Raw genomic sequence first — 23,056 nt, 5'->3', positions numbered from 1 at the left:
ATCAATACGTGTAATAGTAATGCACAGCTGACGATTGCACAAACACCTGATACTTTACCTCTTCCCACTCCCGTACCATTCAGACGCTGCTGACACCAGGTATCAGGTGTTTGGGTAAGGGTTGCATGGTCATCGTTAATGATTATCTAACCGATTATCAGGCCGCCTAATAGGTCCAGTAAGCGAGCGACGATCTAGCAGCTCGGCGCTCCTTTACTAAAATGATTGGGCTGCAGTTGGCCCTTGTAATAGGACCCTAAGGCCAGCCCTGCTTTTATTTTCAGTCTGTTGGTCTAAACTAAGAAGTGCTGAATATTCTGAAGAGAAATTAAGGGGTCACAGAATGAAAGGGTCGTTTGTAAAAACATTTGACAGAGACATATCAAAAGTTTTGATCGGTACTGATCAGGAGAAGACCGCACTAAGTGCTGCAGCCTGGTCCAGTCCCAAACTCACTTTTCCGATTGGTATGGGTCTGCAAACTCGGACCCAGACCGATCCAAACTTTTGACACTTCTCTATGACGTGTCTTAAGTTTTTACAAATGACACAGACACATTTGAAGACCATGAATGAAGGCGGGTAAAGAATTTAGGGGGCTGGATTGTTTAGATGGGAATAGAAGGGTAATACAGCAGAGGGAGGTGGCCACTGGAATCATAAAAGAACTGAACCTGTTGATATCTCCATGCAGCTGCGTACCTGCTGTGTACATGGCTGTTCTTCTTTTCCCAGTTTGAAGAAGAGTAAATATGCTAATGTACTCATTAGGAGCACTGGGGGCGTTAAGAGCATACCCTCACCTCGCCCGCCTCCAGTGACGCAGTCCCTATGCATATTCATGTATGCAAAATTTCAGGCCGGCCAAAATCATTTCTTGATGTTAAGGTGTTAGAACCAGGAAAAATGGTCATGTGCAAAAGGATCTGAGCGACTCTGACAAGACAAATTGGGGCTGGGTCAGAGCATCTGCAATACAGCAGGGTCTTGTGGTAAGAAAGCACAAACTGGGCACAACTATTCGTCACATTGGACACTTTTATTTGAAATTATTCCTCCTTTTACCTGGTATAGATGATTGTAGAAACCTAAATGGGTATTATCTCAACTAATATAGTTATATCTGTAGAGCACATCAAGTTAATATACTTTTAGAGCAGAGTGGTGGTCGGTAACCTAGATAAGGAGATGTCATGAATGAGAGGGAAAGATAACTTATCCGGAGAAGGAAGTTTTCTAAATGAATGTATTGGCAAAAATATTTAAAGAGAATCTGTCACTAGATTTATGTTGATTTAATTGAGGGGAGCATAAACCAGTGACAGAAATGCTGAACATATCTGTGTATTACTTACAGCCTATACACAGCATGGATAGATAACTGCCCATTGACAGCTGGTGGGTGGAGTTTTCAACTTCTCATTAATATCGAGGACTACTGGGCTCATGCACATAATGGAGAGGATATCTCTGGACCAGCTGCACAGAGCAATGTAAGTGATACATCATTCTGTTCAGCTTCCCTGTCACTAGTTTATGCTACCCTGAGATAGGACACAATAAACCTACTGACAGAGTCTCTTTAACCTGATGTTCCCTAAAGGTTAATCTATATTAGCTGAGATGGAAATACTCTTTTAAATGGGTTATCCTGGATTAGAAAAAGCACAGCTACTTTCTTTCAAAAACAGCGCCACATCTGTCCTCAGGTTGTATGTAGTATAACAATTCAGCTCTATTCACTCCACAGGAACTGAGCTACAAAACTACACCCAAACTGTGGACAAGTAAACTGCTGTTTCTGGAAGAAAGCGGCCATGGTTTTCTAAGCCTACCACCGCGTACAGACTGATTACTGCCCCTAACCTATGCTCTAAATGTACAGAGTATTGCTTCATTGACCCCTTTTACAGCACAGTCCTGCAGTTTGTTGCCCAATTTCTTCACAATTCATCTGCTGTTCTGTTTTTGCCAGTACAAGGCATCTGCATGGCTCAGCTCCAGCATTTCCCTCTCTAGGTCCTCTTCTTCATTGCAGAATCTCTGCAGGACAGAAAGTATCAGTCCAGAGGGACTGCTGTCATAACGCAGAACGTCCACAGTATCTCCTGCAGAGAAAAACAACATTAAGGGAGGGTCTCAGGATATAGCCCGCTTGTATTACTGGGATTGCCTATTCAATACCAAGATTGGTATGGACTCAGCAGATTCATGTTGCTGTGCTTTGGAGGTCAGCCTCAACAGTACAGAATAAAGAGCTATGGAAACCTATTTCCAATATTTTGCAACAAAATTAAAAGAGATATTAAAGTGAATCTCATGGTTTCACCAATGCAGGTCTCTATAGGTTCCCCATGCTATAAGAAATTAGAAAATGACTGCATTCTGTGGTCCCTAAACTTCTCTGACGATCATAATATTGGCTCATAGATACTCAAAAAGCCTCACCCCTCACTTCAAAAGCAGAAGGATTTCTGTGTCCATTATGCTTTATGGAGAGGGAAGGAGCCGAGGGGGATGAGTGAGCACAGAGGAGAAAAGGCAGCCCTGCAAAACACTACATCCTGCAAACTTCTCTCACCAAGCTCCCACACAAGCACTGAGCTTTCTGACCTCTGAATCCAGCGTTTTATGTGCCCAGACAGTCTGCAAACTGTACAGCTGCTTGCCTCCTCTTCCTGCTCACTCATCCACTCAACCCCTCCCCCTTCCATAGAGCATAATGGGACTCAGCAAACCCGGCTTCACTTTGGTCCTCTGTAATGAAGTTGGCTTTGTCTGATAATGAGCAGATTACAAAGGGGGGGGGGGGAGGCTGCAAAACAGCTTTTTTAATACAGAAAGATGTTTTTTTTTTTTTGCCTAATAAAACCTATTACAGACTTTCTTATTATCGATTATACGGATTTTTGGAAAAAAAAATTGATGATGGGATCTAGCAGGAGACTACCTCCACTGTAAGTCTATGGGAACCAGCTCCTGCAGAGAGAAAAACAGCAGTGTGCCAAGAGTGAAGAGCTCAGCAATTTGCTTCTCCCATGTGACATGTGAAAACTTAGTGACAGCAGCCTTATGATCTATAGCATACAGGGCAGATTGGAAACTTGAATTTCAGGAAGGGACCAGAGTAAAAGAAATATATGAATGTTATATAACCCCACTAGCTCTATTTTCCCAATTATGAGTATAATATATGAACATCTTATGACATGTACAGAGATTCATTAGATCCATCAGTCAGGCTCACCTGTCAGGTGAGTGTTGATCTGTACAAACAACTTGCGCTCCTCTTTTCTAAGTATTACAATGTCACGTAGGGTGAGAAACTTGTAAGGTTCTTCATCTGTAACTTTGGAGTATCCATCATACATCTCCCGAGCCCTGTCTACATCTGCTGTAGATTTATATACCTGAGAAAAAAAAAAAAAAAAAAGAGGGAGTGGACTAAAACCAGTATACTTAAAGGGGTTGACAAAAACATGGCCACTTTCTTTCAGAGACAACACGACTCTTGTCTCCAGTTCAGGTGCGGTTTGCAATTAAGCTCCATTCACTTCAATGGAACTGAGCAGCAGAACCCCGCCCAAGCTGGAGACAAGAGTGGGGCTGTCTCTGGAAGAAAGTGGCCATGTTTTCGTAGCACCGGATAACCCCTTTAACATAGGGGTTGCAAAAAACAAAACACATACATACAAGAAAAGGAGACTTGATCATGTAATCCATATCATGAGTAGTCAGTAGAGAGGAGCGAACCTGGAGCACGCTCATAGGCTGGTAATCAAATGCCACATGCTTAGGTTTAGAGCAGGGGTGGGGAACCTTTTCCATGTCGAGGGCCAGTCGGGCATTAATAAAATCATTCGAGGGCCGCATACTGTGCGCGGCAGTTAGTAGCGTGGGTTTGCAGCACATGGGGCAAGGCAAAGTATTGTTCCCCCAGTGCCCCTGCTATTGTAGTTAACCCCCAGTGATGCCCCTTGTAGTCTAGTTAACCCCCAAGTCATGCCTCTGGTAGCCTAGTTAACTCCCATCAGGCATGTCCCTGGTAGCCTAGTTATCACCCCCATCAGGCATGTCCCTGGTAGCCTAGTTATCACCCCCATCAGGCATGTCCCTGGTAGCCTAGTTATCACCCCCATCAGGCATGTCCCTGGTAGCCTAGTTATCACCCCCATCAGGCATGTCCCTGGTAGCCTAGTTATCCCCCCCCCCCATCAGGCATGTCCCTGGTAGCCTAGTTATCCCCCCCCCCATCAGGCATGTCCCTTGTAGCCTAGTTATCCCCCCCCCCCCATCAGGCATGTCCCTGGTAGCCTAGTTATCCCCCCCATCAGGCATGTTCCTGGGAGCTTAGTTATCACCCCCATCAGGCATGTCCCTGGTAGCCTAGTTATCACCCCCATCAGGCATGTCCCTGGTAGCCTAGTTATCACCCCCATCAGGCATGTCCCTGGTAGCCTAGTTATCACCCCCATCAGGCATGTCCCTGGTAGCCTAGTTATCACCCCCATCAGGCATGTCCCTGGTAGCCTAGTTATCACCCCCATCAGGCATGTCCCTGGTAACCTAGTTATCACCCCCATCAGGCATGTCTCTGGCAGCCTAGTTATCACCCCCATCAGTCTTGTCCCTGGCGGCCTAGTTAACCCCCAAATAAAAAAGATAAACATCCCACTCACCTTACCTCCGTTCCCACGCTGCCCATGTCCTCTTCTGTCCCAGGTCCTCTGTGCCGGTCTTTCTCCTGCAGGCGGCGCGCGATGAAATGACGTCATCGCGTGCGGCCCGCAGGAGACTGAAGACACGCGCCGCTCTGCTGGGGAAGAAGCCGGCACAGACAGCATCCTCCTGTGTCCGGCAGCTGTCACAGACACCGGAGGATGCTGTGTATGCCGGCTCCTTCCTCCTCCAGAGCGGCGCGCATCACAGGGGAGCTGCGGGCCGCATCGGGAGGTCTCAGGGGCCGGATGCGGCCCGCGGGCCGGAGGTTCCCCACCCCTGGTTTAGAGAAACCCGGGCATGTTCAAGGTTTGCTCATCTCTAGTAGCCAGTACTGACCCAGCTCGTATCCCATTTACTCTTTATATTAATTTAAGATAAATACCTGTAATCGCTGCAGGAAACGCTGGATGGCCGGTCGGCCCACGCTCATGATCTTGCTCCTGTCTAGTGATACTTGTGCATCTGGACGACCATCTGCTCCGGTTTTTTGTGAGACGGTGACAAAGTTCTCTCCTGCCCCCAGGAGGACACGGAGAATAACAAAGCGAGCTTGCATATGGGCCTGTGGATAAGAACAAGCACTGAAATGAATCAGCCATGATAAGGTAAAACATCCATGTTCCTTAGGTTCAGCTCACATATGTGTTTGGCATTTTCCCTCGGATTTGATTAGATTTATCTAGATGGATCCAATTACACTTTAATGGGGGTCAACAAAGCACTGGCGGTATCCATCATACAATTGTCTGGAACAGTGTTGTAGCTTTTATGATCACACAGATAATAAACACACCTGTCTCCATTTGCCAGTCTCTGGTGTAAAGTATTCCAGGCCCAGCAACCCAGCACGGACCATGTTCAACCAGTTTACATACAAAACATCTTGTGCTTCCTGAGATTCATGACCAAATATCCTGTAGGTACAAAAGGTGATTATTAATACGATCAGATCTTTCTTATGTCAAAGGGAAAAATAACAGCAAGTAAGAAGACTCTAACCAGTTATATCTCCATAGTGCACGGGACGCTGAGAATGAAGGTAATTTTCTTGCCTTTCTATAAATTCACTGCATTATTGTGATTTGTACAAGGAAATGTATTATGACTCTCTGTGTATAGTATTTCTGCCATACTGACTAAAAAATTAAAAAGGGGGAACATTTTATAACAGTTTAAGATGGTCATGGCTGAAGGTTTCTTACCTTAACACCTCCTCATTGACACACAGATACAGCCCGACACACTCAGCCCTGCATTCCTCATAAGTAGAGGCAATAGTAGAAAATTTACTGTCCCAAGTTTCGCCAGGCTTATACCAACTTTTTACCTTGCAGGGAAAAAAAATGTAAGTGAAAAATGGAGGTACGACTAAAAATACAGGCTAACCCCTTTAACCATCGAAAATTATTACTGATCACAATAGTTACTCACATGCTCCCCAGTCTCTGGGTTGAGAACATTCTCTTTGTCAAAATTAAAAGTCCCCTTTTCATCCTAAAAAACATGAAGAAATGTATGTAAAAGTCTTCTACACAGTGGCAAAATAATACAAACAACAAGAAACTTTATGAATAAAACTACAACCTGGACTGTTTCCTGGTAATAATTCAACTCCACAAATAAATAAATGACATTTTCAGTAGCTAATAAAGATTCTCACTGATCCACTGCTTACAAGTTGTTCAAAAGTTGATGAGAAATTGCTGAAGAGACTACTACCTGGACAAAAAGCTTTCCGCTGCCATGTCCTAGTAACTCGTGCAGGCCAACCTGGACTTCAAAAGATGGGCCACGATACTTTATAAAAACATCCTGGAAGAAAAGAATAGCCATCACTATGAGTACATACATAGATAAACATGTATATATCGATATAACGATTATAATAATTGTAGATACAGTATTGGGGCTAAAAAGGTTTACTCATGAAACATGTCCACCCCTGCAGGTCTGATTTAGGAGGGGGAGGGGAGAGTCGCAGCAGCTGGGCCCCTAACAATTAGACACTGTGGATGGGCGACCACATTAATATTAATAATCACCTGACACTCTGCTGAATTAAGATCTTTGTATTTTACAGTACAGCAGTGAATGGATTCATATATATAAAAGGAAAAAAAAAATAATAAAAATAATCCCATAAGGCTTGGTTAACTATTTCCTATGAATTATGCGGTCTTACCGATACACATAGGATGTGTAATTTTAGTGTATGGCTGCTGCTCAGAGCATTATTCTGCATCACTTGACAAGTAGTAACCAGTGCAGTCCCACTTTCTGCCGACAGGGGGCATTAACACCACGTTTATTGTGGCGAAGAAACTGTATACTGTACCTTGTCTTCTTCAGACAAGAAAGTCAGCTTATCACGCTCAGTCGCAGCTCCAACCGATAAGACGTTACCCAATGACACGTTCTTAAATCCAATGCTCTGCCTGATATCATCATCTGTAACAAAAAAAAAAAAAGGGGGGGGGGGTGTTTTTTTGTGTCAAAAATATAAAAACTAACATATGATTTAAAGGAGGCCATACACTTTAGCTAGGTTAGTTCATATCTCCCAAAACATAGAATAAAAAATGTGATTACTCAAAAAAGGTACAAAAAATACAAAGAACTGCAAAATGTCTATTATACCACATGGCAACTGGTATGCAAATACAAAAAAAATAATAATAATTGCTTGCAGCAGTATATTTGCTGCAGCTACAAAAATAGTTAAACATCTGGCTGCACAGCCCTTTAGCTGATCATCTGGGGTTTCAAGTGTTGGACCCCACTGATGTCATAGTGATGGACTATCCTGAGGCTAATCCCTTAAACAATGCCCTGTTTCACTGGCGCATCACAGCAGCTGTAGGTGGAAATCTTCATTACAGAAAGTATTAACCATGTGAGGCTTATAATTTTATACAAATATCCATTATCTGTATCTCATCCAGCAGGTACTAAGAACACATAGCCACATGCATGTACATCTGTGTATCCTTACAGTTTGGGATGTTGATTCCGGCAGGGATTCCACTGCCACTAAATGTGACTACATCCAAGGAGGTGAAGTCTGGCCGGAGGAAGGTGTCCTTCTCATAGGCAGATGGCCATGGGAGCGACGCTATGAGGCTTTCTGCTGCAGAGACTAGCTGAGCAAAGCGAGCACTCACTAACTTGTTAACTACTGCCACAAACCCTGGATAATGGAGACAGAAAAATGGGTTACACGCCAATAAAGTATCGCTGCATCCTATGATTTGCATGTCTATGGCAAATGTAATAAACCACACATAATCCCACTATTCATGTCTACCTACCATGTACTCCAGCGGGGGGGGCTTATGATCCCACCAGTGACAGTGGTGGGATCTGAGCGGACTTGAAACGGATCCCGCCTCCCCTTCACTGAGTGGCTGAGCGGACCTGAGACGTCACGTCTCAAGCCCGCGTCTGACACCCGGAAGCAGCCTGGAACCGGACACCGGAGCACAGCGATGCTGGAACCGGGGAGGTGGGTGGACGTCTTTTCCCTCGGCCACCTCTTCCCTGATCCCAGCAAAAAAGTGCCCCCCCCCTGAGTGCCCCTTTAATAATCCACTTATAGCAACACAAACAGATCCATCGCAGGGGGCATATACTAATAAAGTATTGCCCTATCTATCCCCTTCCCCATATAGTCTCATTTAACGCTCACAACTCTACTAGTCCTTACCTTCAAATTCTCCACGGGAGCCAAATGGGTCTCTATAACTCTCAATAAAGCCAATGTAACTAGAAAGAAAGATATCATGTCAAAACACAATCTCTGTGCTACCACTACATTATTACTTCTGTAAAAAGAAGGTTATCCCCCGTTCACAGTTTAGAGAATAACTAGCTGATAAGTGGGGGTCCAGCTGCTGGCACCCCCCCTGATCATTAAGTAACTGGTCCTTCATTTATTCTTTATGGGACATCCGACTATTGAGAATAGCTGAACTCTGCAGTGTTTGGAAGTGGTTGAGAATGTGCATTGCCACTCCATTCACCTACAGAATAACTGGCCTCCATTCTCAGGATCTGTGGGGGTAGCAGACGTCAGAGGTAGTTACCCCTATCCTGTGGGCAGAGGATAACCCCTTTAAGCTTTCTGTTCGACTCCCTTATAATTTATAACCTCTCAACTATTGGTCCTTTATCCTGCACCCAGTGTTTGGAACCTTCTTTGTGCGCTTGGATGGAGCCTTCCTGAAAGCAACGCCCATACTCCTCCAGCATTTTCCTTTGGTTTTCATTGGAAGCATAAACCTACAAATGTTTAAGGGAGAAAAAAAAAAAAAGATTGTTCATAGGCTCTCAGGGTTTTTAAAACATATAGCAAAAAAAAATACACATACATACTGTAAGTCAACACTAAATCTGATATAAACATCATATGTTACAATGAACAACTCTGCCCTGTCCCCATGGTATACAAATCCTACAGTTTCCTTCAACCACTTCTAGACTGATCCCTGACAAAGCTGCAAGGGGAAGCAACACATGTTGGATTTTCTTTTCTGAGTGGTAACAGCGAGCCGTCAGAATCCTGCTTGCAAGCGCCTTATCTTTGTCCGATTTACCACCATGGTAAGATGTTCACGGTTATTGTTCAGTGTCCATGTATCATAGTATTTAAAGGGGTTGTCCATCAGTCGGCCATTTTTAATATATGGCTCCTGGTGCATATAACACAAGAAACATGTTATCCTTACCTGACTGCGCTCCCCGGGTGTCCTGCCAGCGGTGTCTCCAGTGTCTACCACTGACTGCAAAGCCTTCACTTCCGAGAAGCGACAGCCCCCTCAGCCAATCACTGACTGAGATGGGACCGCCCCGCTGCCAGTGATTAGCTGAGCGGGCTGTTAATCTCAAGAGGGAAGTGTAGCCTGTGCAGTCAGTGGGGGACATGGGAGACACTAGAGGAGCATGGACAGATGAAGATAACATGTTTATTGTTTTATATGCACCAGGAGCAATATATTAAAAAAAGGCCGACCACCGGACAACCCCTTTAACCTCAGTCTGTTACTAATAAATCTATTTTTAGTGTTTTTCTGTTCTTGTTGTCACTCGTGACCACTCATTTTTTCACTTTATTGGTATGTAATACATAAGTCTTTTTTTAATCTATATTAAAATTTTATTTTGTTTTTATTTATTTTTCTACAAAAATTGATGTAGGGACGCAGTAAAATCACCTATCCAAAGATTCAGTGATAATTAGACAAACTAAAGCAAGAATAATAGCAATGAACAATACAGAACAAGACTGTACTCAAAGTATAAAGGTCCCTAACCCCAAAACTCCTTCCCCCCCCCCCATTATGGACGCATAGCAAACTCACAAGTCAAAGGTCTCCTGGTAGTATGTATAGATATTTCAGTGAGAATTTTTTCTCCAGCCTATCCAGGTCCCTATTTTAATGTAATTTTTATACAATGGAGGAGAATATATAATCGCCATACTACTGCATACAGTGCAAGGATATCCTCACAGAGTTAACTACAGACCACTGAGATGATTTAAGTCTATGAGAGGTCCGCAAGTGATTAAGAGTGAAGCCTGAAAGGATAGAGTAGCCATCACCATAAACACAATTGTCTGCCACTGTATTTAGTAGACAAAGACATTGTGATACATACCTTTGCCTTCTCCAGGTTCTCCCTCACCCTGAGCAGTAAAGGAGAGTAATCTCCCCTTGTAACTTGGATCTTGTGACCCTCAAACTCAAATTGGCCCAAGAGGTTTGAGAGATCAGAAGAGACATCGGCAGATCCTATTGAGATGAAGGATAAGTAAAGACAATGTCCCACGTAAATGCCACATCCCTACTAACCTCAGCTTCTCACTACTTACCTTCTTTGCTGACAGAGGCCAGACGAACCTCATACTTGGCTCTACCACCTTCATCCAGAGTTTTGAATAGTCGAGTATTGTAGGCACTAAGACTCTATGAAAGAGAAGAAACTATATAGATGACAGGCAAGTATTCTTAGAACACATAAGGATATTAGCGAGTACAACAACTTTATCTTACATACCTTAGAGTCGAGGAATTTCTGAATCAGTTCTGCATCTTCCAAAGTGCAATTTGCTGAAAAATAAGTGCTTATCCCCTGTGAGGAAAGAGAAGCAGATGTGTCGTCCTTTTTTTATAATTGTCTTATTTAAATTCTTTAATATAAAATGACAATACAAAGTAAAGTAAAAGAAAGAATCGGTGAAGTTATAAGTAATAACAGCCAATAAACTGCCAATGGGCAGGAATGCAGTTATACAACAACAGAAAAAGAAAGGGAGGTAACCAATGAAAGGAAAAACAGAGACTAGGAGTCGGGCTTCAAAAGGGCATGAGCCAGGCAGGACGCCTACAGAGAAAGTTTCTTTACTCGAAAGTCTACCTCAGCGCGAATGAGAAATAGCCAGACAAAGAACAATTCGTGAGGTACATCCAGGGCAACAGGCCCATGTAGCACAAGAGCAAACCCAACCCTAGAACAAATAATTGAGAAGAGAAGAGGGGGCGAGTGGAGGCAGTAAAAAAGAGAAGAGGATAGAAGGGGTGGCTGAAGGAAAGAGGAAAAAAAGAACAGAAGGAGGATATTATCTCTGACATCTATCCTAGAACGCTTCCCAGGATGCCCAGACGGTGTTAAATTTTTCCACCATATTATTCAGAATAGCCGTGAGAGATTCCATACTGCGGATGCTCCTAATCCGTGTCACTTGATGTGATTTTTATTGAGTTGTATTATTTTGCTAAACTCCATAGCATTGTTTGCTGTACATGTAGGGTTTGTGTGTTGACTCCAAGACTGCTGACTTGGGAGCTAATTCTGCTCCAAAAGCAGAGCATACTGGTTTTGATATACAGCCGACTAACCCATTAATGGTGCCTGCTGTGTTTCTTCCTATCGCAAATTCTGTTGGCGATTACAGAAGCAGTTCACAAAATAATTTTATTGCCCTCCCCCCCAGGTGATGGCACATATACTCACCGCAGTTGATCGGTGGCCCGCATCGTGGCTTTACTCTGGTCCCGCGGCGCTGTTCAAGTCATCCGCTGCTGTGACCCCTCTTCTGTCTCCTGTGATTGAACGCCAGAAGTCACACTTTACAATGCATTCTCTATGGGAGCACGTGACTTCCGGCATTCAATTACAGGAGACAGAAGGGGGGTCACAGCAGCGGATAACATGAGCGTGCGCCGGAAATGAACGGTGCCGCGGGACCGGAACAAAGACGCGCCGCGGAACACGGATCACCTGTGGCGAGTATACATGCCAGCGCCTAGTGGGCGGGCTAATAAAAAAATTTTGTGAACTGCTTCTTTAAGGCTTGAGTGCCATGGCTGTTCTTTTATGTTGTGGATTCAGATTGTGTTGAATAGTCTGACAACCATTATTCAACACTGGGCCTCATTGATGAAGAATATCCAGTAGTAAGTCTGACTAAGTAACCCAAAACAACCAATCATAGCTCAGCTTTCATATCCTTTATATATGATATAGCTCATTTCCTATGAAGCTGCCGGAGATAGCTGATTACAGCACTCAGTTATCTCCAGTGGCTCTATAAAGAGTGAGTGGAGCATGTGCTGACTCCATTCAGCTGGGAGGGCCGTGCCTTTGTTCCCATCCACAATCAACCCCTATCCTATACGCAGGAAATACGTCTATCACTGGAATATCTTATCAGAGAAAAATATGTTTCCTTCTCTATTCATCAGGTTCTTATTAAAATTCATCAGATTTTTAAAGCCAAAGCCCGGGATGGATTTGAAAAGAGGAGAAATCTCAGTCTTTCCTTTATGACCTATTCTCTGTTTATAGTCTGTTCCTGGCTTTGGCTTCAATGATCTGTCAGATAAATTTCTCTGTGTAAAGGCACTCTGAGGGTACTATTACACCAACAGATCTGACGACAGATTATCTGCCAAAGATTTGAAGCCAAACCCAGGAGTGGATTTGAAAAGAGGAGAAATCCAGTCTTTCCTTTATGACCTGATCTCTGTTTATAGTCTGTTCCTGGGTTTGGCTTCAAATCTTTGGCAGATAATCGTTCGTCAGATCTGTTGGTGTAATAGTACCCTTAGGGTATGTTCACACTGAGTAAAACAGGCGCCTGTCTCATAGCCAGTCTATGGAAGAGCGCGCGCTCTTCCGCAGCCACTGCGCTCCGCTCTTACATGTCACTTCTTTGAGCAAAGAGCGATGACCGTGGAGGAGCCGTTGCGGAATTCCGCCGTATTTGCTCAGTGTGAACATACCCTTACTGTCTCACCACAGTACTGGATTAATAGCGGGGACTGCTGATGTTCTGGTAAATGTGGCCCATTACCCCAGATCTACTAAAACTTTATACTTCTTCTAGACAATGTAAACTGAGACTAGACAATCCAAGAGCGCATCTTATTTATCCCAGTGGCCTACAAAGCATGCTCATATTTCCGTGCCGATATTTTCTGCTTAGTGTGGATGGGTTTTAAAAACCCCATTGGAATATACTGTATGTTGCTGTGGATCATTGGTATGAAAACACACCCCACACCCAAACTAAAAAGGTTTTGACTGCAAGATCCAGTACAATCTCATACTAGTCCCCTATCCTGTGGATAGCAGGACAAGTAAGGTTAAAGAGGTTATCCAGCGCTACAAAAACATGGCCACTCTCCTCCAGAGACAGCACCATTCTTGTCTCCAGTTTGGCTGCAGGTTTTGTAACTCAGTTCCATTGAAGTGAAGGAGCTTAATAGCAAACCACACCTGAACTTGAGGCAAGGAGTAGTCCTGTCTCTGCAAGAAAGTGGCCATGTTTTTGGAGTGCTAAATAACCCCTTTAAATAAAAAAAAAATAAAAACTTTCAAAAGGAAATGTGGCCCCTCCTAATCTGTTCTACAAAATACTTTTTCCCCCATACAATTCTGGAGCAGATTTAGTTTGCATTGTACCATTTTACTCTTTCACCATATGTATTAATAAACTGACAACTGGGAGTTACCATTTCCCCTTATCAATGTGCGTGTCCCTCCATAACATAGGCAAAAGGGCATACTCCCATTAGGCTGTTGATACACAGTAGTGTGATGTGCAACTGATCACCATGTGGCAAAGCAGCACAAAATTTACTGTGAATCATAATTCTGCAGTAAATCACATATAATCTCTCTGCACTTTACACAAAGAACGTGTGAACCAGGCCTCACAGTTCTAGGTACTTACATGGTCCCCTAGTCCCAGCTGTCTCTCTCGTGGCTCGAGTGAGTACAAGCGGTCTTCAACCATTTTCCACAGAGCCTCCATTCCTTCAGGATCCTTAGCAAAAGCTTCACTTGCACGTAGCAACTTCTCCAGTTTCTCCTGCACAGAGATTACAGTTAGCAATGACCAAATATCTCTTCAAAATTTCTCCCGTTAGGACTAGAAGACTTACCTTAGGAACATTGGGGACAAACTTTGTATCCCCAAAAGATTTGTAGTTTCCCATGTTGGCAAAGAATCCGGCTGTGTAAACTAAAAGGGCCTGAAAAAGTTAAAGTAGCGAACATAAGCTTGACTATAACATAGTAACATAGTATAAGATAGTCATAAGATAGTAATAACATAGTAATGTTCAATATCACTTCAACAGACTGAATAGTATAGAGTGCATGACAATTGGTAAAGGTTAGAAAAACCTCATTTTCGAACAGTGTGGAGGTCTGTACCCTATATAGAGACGGGTGAACACGAAGGTATTCCGCCCTCAAGCTGTTATAGTTTCGTCTCATACAGAAGGTGAGCAGGGGCCCTCAACTTGCATCTACTAGATATTTAGGGTCCAGAATGCATCTATATTGAAGACATTTCAGCTGAGTCATCATATACCTGGTACTCGTCATCAGTCAGGCCCTGGCTCTTGGCCACACCATGCAGCACAACGGGCTCCTGCGCCCTGAAGAGCCTGTTGAGCAGGACGTATATGGCAGGAGATTCGGGTGAGGTCTGGAACAGAACTATCAATCCTCCATAAAATGACGCCCGAGACAGAAAATGGGTGTAAAGCTTCTCTTCTGCTGATAGTAGTGAGAAGGCCTCCTCACATTCAAGTAAAGCAACAGGAAGGTCATTGGGGAGGATGTATTGAGATGGGGCGGCCATGTTTTCAATGACAGTGTTCCTGAAAGACAAAAAAAAAAAAAGATTTTATTCCGGTAGCATTCATAAGTATTGGGCGGCTTCATTGCACTTGGGTACTTTTATCTCAGACATGTTACATCTGTCTTTTAAGATACATACCTGAAAGTAAGAAGGTGCCCTTGAAGGGGAACTTCAGTTAAGAAAGATTTAACCATGCTCAATCCCCACCGATAATCTAAGCTTGTTTGTAATAGGTTTCTATTACATGAATTGGTATGATTGTCAGCAGCACATCCTGACTTACACCCTGAAGCTGCTGAAAATCCTCACTTCCTGGTCCACTCTGTCTCCACTCCTCTGCCCTCCCCCTCCCTTCTGAGACAGAGGTCACATGACCACTGTCCCTTATGTTGTCAGGCAAGTTCTAATGCCTCATCTATACCCCACCCACCACTGACTTCACACAGTAATCACCTGGCCAAGGGCAGGAAAACAGCAGCCTCTGCTGAGTAGTACAGGGGAAAGGGGACACTGTTTTTAAGCTCTAGCTTTCTCTAATCTATCTATCTATGTAGATGAATGGCTAGATACAGTATTTGCTGTGCAAAGCACAAGCAGATAAAGCCAGTGGTAGACAGATGCTACAAGACAGGGCCAGGTACTGAGAAAATGGTTCTGAGGTGCAAAGCATGTTGGGAGGTACATTTTAATACCATAAATACTTGACACCAGATTGTGTTTTAAAGGTATATTTTAGGTGTAAGATTCTATGAAGGTTTTTTTTTTTTTGTTTCCCCAGGCCTAGTGCCTTTGGGACTGGTGATCTAACGACATGTAAAAAGTTATTTCTGATGACAGGTTCTCCTCAAAGAGGTTGTGTAAAAATAAAAAGTAAGTAATACTTATCTCCCCCTATCCCCCCATAGCTCCCGGTCTGACGTTATCTGGTCCCTGCTCCTCACCGTTCCTGTTTTAGACAAATGATCCCAGCAAAAACTGCTTGCTTAGCCAATCACTGGTCACAGAGGTGTCCCTCCCGGCTGAGACAATTCACTTCAGAAGCAGAAATGATGAGGAATAGGGACCAAATTATACTTGACCTAGAACATTGGAAGCGCTGAAAGACTGGTACTACAGGATTAATGATGAATGTTTAACCTCCAATAAAACGGTAAAGCGGTAGTATCGAGCAGGTGTCCCAGGTGACAGGTTCCCTTTAAGAAAATCAGACCAACGAGCAATTCTTCAGCTGATCATTAACTCTATTAAAGAGGGTAATAGTGGCCTTTACAGGCCCTTAGGCTGCGTTCACACTGATGAATTCACAAGAAGAAGTTCCCGCAGATTCTGCCACTCACATCTCCGCCGCCCATCCCATACACTCCATTGTTTGGTCATGTCCATTCCTTAGGCGGATTGCGGAATCAGCCTGACCATAGAGCGTGCAGGGGCGAACCTGGGAATCTGCAGGATATTATCCATGCGGATTTCTCAGTGTGAACGCATCCTTACAAAGCAACATCTGCCAATTCTGTGAATGTGGTTACTGATTCAATCCCTTTAAAGGGAACCTGTCACCCCCCGTGCCGGGGTGACAGGCTCCCGACCCCCTGCTACAGCCCCCTATACTCATCTGATCCCGCCGGGTCCCGGAGATATCAGCCGCTGCAGCCCGGAGCGCGTGCTCAGAGATGAGTCCAACGCTCAGAGAATGACAGGAGAGTCCAGTGATCCGTCATTCTCTATGAGCGTTGGACTCATCTCTCAGCGCACGCTCCGGGCTGCAGCGGCTGATATCTCCGGGACCCGGCGGGATCAGATGAGTATAGGGGGCTGTAGCAGGGGGTCGGGAGCCTGTCACCCCGGCATTGGAAGCGCTGAAAGACTGGTACTACAGGATTAATGATGAATGTTTAACCTCCAATAAAACGGATCCAGAAGCGGGACCCGGCGGGATCAGGTGAGTATAGGGGGCTGTAGCGGGGGGGGGGGGCGGGAGCCTGTCACCCCCGGCACGCGGGGTGACAGGTTCCCTTTAAAGTAGGGATAGGGAACCTTCAGCCCTCCAGCTGTTGCAAAACCACAAAGTATCGCCTGTCCAGGCATGATGGGAATTGTACCTTTTTTTTTTTTTTAACAGCGGGGGGGCCAAAGGTTCACCATTCCTGTTTTAAAGTGTTACTGTCACTTTAAAAAACGTCAGACGTGTAATGTTCTATATCACTAGTTTTGATTGGTCTGGGTGCTCAGACCCCCACCAATCACCAGATGAGGACAGGAGAAGCACATGGTTGAGTGCTTCACTCCCAGTCTCATTGCATAAGATGGGCTCTTTAGACTTACTATAGAGTCCATCTCTTGCAGATCTTGAGAAGGCCAGTCTTATCTAGAGAGACGTACAGTGTCACATGATGTCACTCCAGCACCCCACTATTATGACATCACGTACAGTGTCACATGATGCCACTCCACCTCCCCACTATTATGACATCATGCAGTGTCACATGATGCCGCTCCACCTCCCCACTGTTATGACATCACATACAGTGTCACACGATGCCGCTCCACCTCCCCAATGTTATGATATCACATACAGTGTCACATGATGTCACTTCAGCACCACATTGTTATGACATCATGTACAGTGTCACATGATGCCGCTGCACCTCCCCACTGTTATGACATCATGTACAGTGTCACATGATGCCGCTCCAGCTCCCCACTGTTATGACATCACATACAGTATCATATGATGCTACAGCCAATCACTGTCCTTGCCAGTCTCAAAAAGACAGGAGGAGGAGGAGGCCATGAGGAGAGACACACTGTTTATTACAGTGAAAGCAGTATGAATAAGGTTTTAAAGGGGTTGTCCAGCGAAAATCTTTTTCTTTCAAATCAACTGGTGTCAGAAAGTTATATAGATTTGTAATTTACTTCTAATAAAAAAAAATCTCGTCTTCCCATACTTATCAGCTGCTGTATGTCCTGCAGGAAATGTTTTATTTTCAGCCTGACACGGTGCTCTCTGCTGACAGGAGACAGGAACTGTCCAGAGCAGGGGAGGCTTTCTATGAGGATTCACAGAGTTCCTGTCCCCACCAGAGAGCACTGTGTCAGACTGAAAATAAAACTCTTCCTGCAGGACATACAGCAGCTGATAAGTATGGGAAGACTTGAGCTTTATTAATATAAGTAAATTACAAATCTATGTAATTTTCTGATATCAGTTTATTTGAAAGAAAAAGATTTCCGCTGGACAACCCCTTTAAGAAATGGTCATAAAGCATTGTCCTGCAGTGACTACTGATGTGTGGGCTAAGCTGCGGACTTCCCCCTTATAGATCAATCCCTCTGTAAATTAGTAACAGACACATAGTCGCGGATGACACCAGGCAGGCAATGTACTCTATAGGAGACACCCACCCCCTGTGCATTACCCTCACAGGCAGAGACTATGGAGGCCAACACAAAGCACCACCCCGTGCCCATCCAGAACTAACAACCGGCACCCTCAATCATACACACTGCAGGTAACGTTGCGGTTCTCAGAGCCCCCTGTGACTGCACACACTGACTGAGCGGAACCACCGCAGTGACGTCACGTAACGGACTCTGACAGCTGTGAGCTCAGAAATCACGCGTCATCCCCTCACACTGAGCTCACCTGCTGCTGCTCCTAAGTAGAGAGACTGGAGGGCAGCCACATCCGGGTTACAGCACAAGTCACTCCTCACCCCGCCCACTAGCCGCTCTGACCAATCAACGGCGAGCTCTGCTCTGCGGGCTTCAATGAAGGAGTAAGGGCGGGTAAAGTGGCCGCTGACGTTTTCGGCGTAGCCAATGGCATCGAGGGATGGAATAGATTGACAGCTGCTTTGACCTATAATGGATTGGAAAACATTGGTGCCCGCCTCCTTCTGCTTGAAATTGATCACGCCGTGGGGACCGTTCAGCGGTTCCATGTGGTGTGTGCACAATGGCAGAGCGCTGCAGGTTATACTAAGTGATGCAATGGTGCAGTTTTTTCCTGGCTTTTTACCAAATTTGGCAGTTTTACTATATGCGTTTTTTTCCACAGAAAATACTGACCATAAAAAAACTATAGCAGTAAAACACCAAGCAATTTCCTCACATTCTAAGCATCAGTCTTTTTTTCCATCCATAGAGCCACATTATGTCAAATGTACATTTTACCATTAACCTAAACAAACACTATACAAATAAATATTATTATTAACCTCACATGTAGAAATAATGCCCCATCCTGACTAGGCAAAAAATAATACAAGGAATACTTACCTAGCCAGGCTCTCACAGTAATTGGAGCTTCTACTTCTCCCCTTAAGGGTGCGTTCACACCTGCAGATTTGATGCTGTGTTCAGTTATTTAAATGAAATCTGCTGCAGAAAATCAGCTGCAGATCCTGTAGGAGTGAACGCACCATAAAGGAAAAGTCCCGTGAGATTTATTTTTTTTTTTAAGTATTGTATTGCCCCCCAGAAGTTATACAAATCTCCAATATACACCTATTATGGGAAATGCTTATTAAGTGCTTTTTTCCCTGTACTTACTATTGCATCAAGGCTTCACTTCCTGGATAACATGGTGATGTCACGACCCGATTCCCAGAGCTGTGCGGGCTGTGGCTGCTGGAGAGGATGATGGCAGGGGGACACTGAGGGACACAGGGCACTGGAGGGACACTGAGCATCCCTCTGCCATCATCCTCTCCAGCAGCCACAGCCCGCACAGCTCTGGGAGTCGGGTCGTGACATCACCATGTTATCCAGGAAGTGACATCACCATTTTATCCAGGAAGTGACATCACCATTTTTATCCAGGAAGTGAAGCCTTGATGCAGTAGTAAGTGCTGGAAAAAAGCACTTTATAAGCATTTCCTGTAATAAGTGTATATTGGGGATTTGTATACCTTTCGGGGGGCAATACAATACTTTAATAAAAATTTTTGCCGGACTTTCCCTTTAAGCCTCCAGGCTATGAGCCTGCGGATGATTTATGGCCCACCGAGGAAATCAATTTACTTGTCTTCTATCCACAGTTAGGGTATGTTCACTACATGGAAATTTTAAGCAGGGCTGTATGGCGGACTCTGACACCTCTCCCATTGATCCAATGCATTTCTTAAGCTCAATCTGCTTAAAGAAACGACTATGTGTTCTGTAGTGTGAACATACACAAAGAGATTACAGGGGGGTCTGACCGCCATGCCGCCCAGCAATCTCCAGATTGGCCCCTGGCTCCTTTGTTTTTAATACAGCTGTGGGTCGGCAATTTATTCTCTATGAAGCCGCTCTTTTCGGACACGCCATAGAGAATATATAGAACCGCGGGTTCCATGCTGACCCGCAGCTGTATTCAAAGCAAAGGAGTCAGGCCGATCTGGAGATCGTTGGGGGCATGGAGGTTAGACCCCCTGCAATCTCTTACTTGTCCCCTAACTCGTGAATAGAGGATAAGTAAGTTTTAACTGGAAAACCTTTTCAAGCTGTACCACAGGACGTTGCAGCGGATAATGTAGTGACATCATAACACACGTCATGCAGCCGGAGAAGCTGCACTGTGGGAGCTAGGATAGGTAAGTCCACTGTAACAAGGTAATAGTGCCCAACAAGGTGATAGTAATGCTCTCCTCTTTGCCCCCAAAGTGCCCCATTAACTATTTGTGGGGCACTATTGGAAGAATTAACTATTTGTGGGGCACTATTGGAAGAATTAACTATTTGTGGGGCACTATTGGGAAATTAACTATTTGTGGGGCACTATTGGAAGAATTAACTATTTGTAGGGCACTATTGGGGGAATTAACTACTTAATGGGGAACTGTTAGGGAAATTAACTACTTAATGGGGCACTATTGGGAGAAATAATGGGGTAACTACTGTGCGGGGGCAACTTTTTTAGGGGGGCACTGCTAAGGGGTTTTACTATAACAACTAATACCACATGTGCTACTGTAGCGGGCATTATTATAAGTTTAGTTACTATGTATGGGGAGTTTGTGTATAGGTGGGTACTAGCATACTAGGCTCTAGCCCAGCCAGCCCCATAGGATGGCAGTACATGCAGCAGTGACGTAGGCGCTTCCCTCCCTAAGCTTTCCTTCACCCTGTCCTTTGCCTTTCTATACTTGTCATAACAATTTATCATAGTGCACAGCGCCAGGAGACGCACGCTTCTTTGACAGTGCAAGGAAAGCTGCACACTATTTTGACAGCGCCAGGAACGCCGAACGTTTCACGCTTCAATAGATTTCCAGGGTTGGCCGTGCAATTTGACCACTTGCACCAGGGCCCATAAGACATTAGCTATGTCCCTGTCTGTAACAATAATGACGGTCCGGGTTCCCATTAAGACCAGGAAGCGGTCTGAGTGGGAATTTAATATTATATATTTTAATATATTATAGAATCCATGCAATAAAATATGATTACGCAAGCAATACTTGTCACTGGTCAAATGTAAATCGATCTGCTGTATGCAGAGTACAGGGAGATAAGGGCTGGTATTATCATTATCTACTCTTATTTCTCTTAAAAAAAAACAAAAACCTTCCTTTTTGTCCATAGCAACTGAGCTTCAAGTGCTTTCTCTGTATTTATATGTAAAAATCTAATTGCTTCCTGTCTTTACACCATGAGCAATCGCTCTCGCTCCCCTGCCCACACACAGCTTAACTATATCTTTTTCTTTAACATCTAAACAATGATAAAAGCAAACACACATATAATGGCCGTATATAATCAGCAGTGTATGGGCATAGAAGCCAGACTCACATAAAATAATCATACAGTGCTTTTATTTATGTGTCTCTTCTATCCTGTCCACGCTCAGCTAAAGCTGCTGAAGATGGCACAGCTGTATATTAGTACAGTACACACAGTGTATACCATGCATGCATCTCTCTTTATACAAAGGTAAGGCCTCGTTCACATTAGAATCTGAAAATCGGTTTCCAAATTTTCGTTGCTTGGATCCGAATGGGTCCCATAGGATAGCGGATAACAGGCAAATGGTTAATGCAATCGCCTTGCAATGAATGGAGCACTCTATGTTAATGTGGGTTGCACTCCATTGTTTTTCTGTGGGGCCCCAAACGCTTCCAAGTTCTGGTGGACCCATAGAGAATGACTATAGTAGTGACCGCACTAGTGCTCCATTTATTGCAGGACAATATCTTCCCTGTTCTCAGGGTTGGTGGGATCCCCCAGTGATCAGCTTGTTATCCACTATCCTATGGATGGGGATAGACCTGTAAATCAATGACCAAAACACGGTCAACTACATTTGGGTTATTTTTAGTGTTGAGCGAATGTCAGGAAAGTGTCTGAGTTCGGCCATGTGGCATTCAACTCCCAGCATCTGGAGAAATTGGATGCCGTCCTAGGGCTGCCACAGCCTATGGCTATAGCCTATGGCTATGTTCAGACGCTGTATGACACCGGCCGGTGTCAGATAACTTCATCCCGGCCGGTAATGATCTTTAGTGCAGCTTAATTCTGATGCGGGCGCATCTGCTCCATTGTGTGCACTGGCAGGGTTTTCTGCGGCCATTTTCAATGAATAGCGGCCGCAGAAAACTGACATGTCAGTTTTCTACGTCGCCGCCAGGGATCCCGGCCGGAGTGTATACAATGTGTATACACTCCGGCCGGGATTCCCTCAGCCTTCAGCACAATGTAAGTTCCGCAATAATCACGGCCGTTGCAACAACGGCTGTAATTAGTACGGAACTTACGTTGTGTGAACATAGCCTATAACTGTATCCATGATTTCCAGGACTTTCAATGGCAGCAACTGGCTTCTCCAGACACTTCCAAGCACTTTGGTTTGGCCACAGCACTGTCCTTGGACACTTTACTGAACAATTTTCTGAAGTTATCTCAACACTAGTTATTTTTCGAGCAGATCTGAATTTTGGTTCTGACTGAAAAGCGCCACAGACCGCACTTTTCAGTCAAAGCCAAAATTTGTGGGCACTCTGAATGTGACCCACCAGACAACACCCAGAACTCCCAGTGATCACCCATAACCCACCAGACAACACCCAGAACTCCCTGTGATCACCCATGACCCACCAGACAACACCCAGAACTCCCAGTGATCACCCATGACCCACCAGACAACACCCAGAACTCCCAGTGATCACCCATGACCCACCAGACAACACCCAGAACTCC

At 44.5% G+C, this 23,056-nt stretch overlaps 1 protein-coding gene across 4 annotated transcripts; it reads right to left on the bottom strand.

The window, feature by feature from the left end:
- Positions 1–1,924: 1,924 nt before the first annotated feature.
- On the bottom strand, positions 1,925–18,600 carry DPP3 (dipeptidyl peptidase 3). Of its 4 annotated transcripts, none has more exons than XM_069968233.1 (18): positions 18,522–18,600; positions 14,603–14,894; positions 14,169–14,258; positions 13,958–14,095; positions 10,777–10,851; positions 10,592–10,685; positions 10,378–10,511; positions 8,870–9,000; positions 8,426–8,484; positions 7,715–7,909; positions 7,058–7,170; positions 6,439–6,534; positions 6,154–6,216; positions 5,925–6,049; positions 5,516–5,636; positions 5,105–5,284; positions 3,248–3,410; positions 1,925–2,108 (listed from the first exon to the last, which is right to left on the bottom strand). In XM_069968233.1, the coding sequence occupies exons 2-18, from the start codon at positions 14,873–14,875 to the stop codon at positions 1,951–1,953; spliced, it is 2,208 nt and encodes a 735-aa protein (XP_069824334.1). In that variant the 5' UTR covers positions 14,876–14,894; positions 18,522–18,600; the 3' UTR covers positions 1,925–1,950. The 4 variants fall into 4 exon arrangements, with proteins under 4 accessions (XP_069824334.1, XP_069824335.1, XP_069824332.1 ...); XM_069968234.1 differs by lacking the exon at positions 18,522–18,600 and adding an exon at positions 16,013–16,100; XM_069968231.1 differs by lacking the exon at positions 18,522–18,600 and adding an exon at positions 15,014–15,207.
- Positions 18,601–23,056: the final 4,456 nt, after the last annotated feature.

This window comes from Dendropsophus ebraccatus, chromosome 4 (assembly GCF_027789765.1).
Source record: "Dendropsophus ebraccatus isolate aDenEbr1 chromosome 4, aDenEbr1.pat, whole genome shotgun sequence".
In the NCBI taxonomy this organism is placed as follows: Eukaryota; Metazoa; Chordata; class Amphibia; order Anura; family Hylidae; genus Dendropsophus; species Dendropsophus ebraccatus.
Note: the sequence above shows the minus strand (reverse complement) of the source record. Positions and strands in the feature narration are given on the sequence as shown.

Coding starts and splice junctions, on each gene's coding strand:
- DPP3 (XM_069968231.1), bottom strand. CDS start 15,069: ATGGTTAAATCTTTCTTAACTGAAGTTCCCCTTCAAGGGCACCTTCTT. Junction 5,285..5,515: donor AGACTGGCAAATGGAGACAG/GTGTGTTTATTA, acceptor TCTTATCCACAG/GCCCATATGCAAGCTCGCTT. Junction 2,109..3,247: donor GATCAACACTCACCTGACAG/GTGAGCCTGACT, acceptor TTTTCTCTGCAG/GAGATACTGTGGACGTTCTG.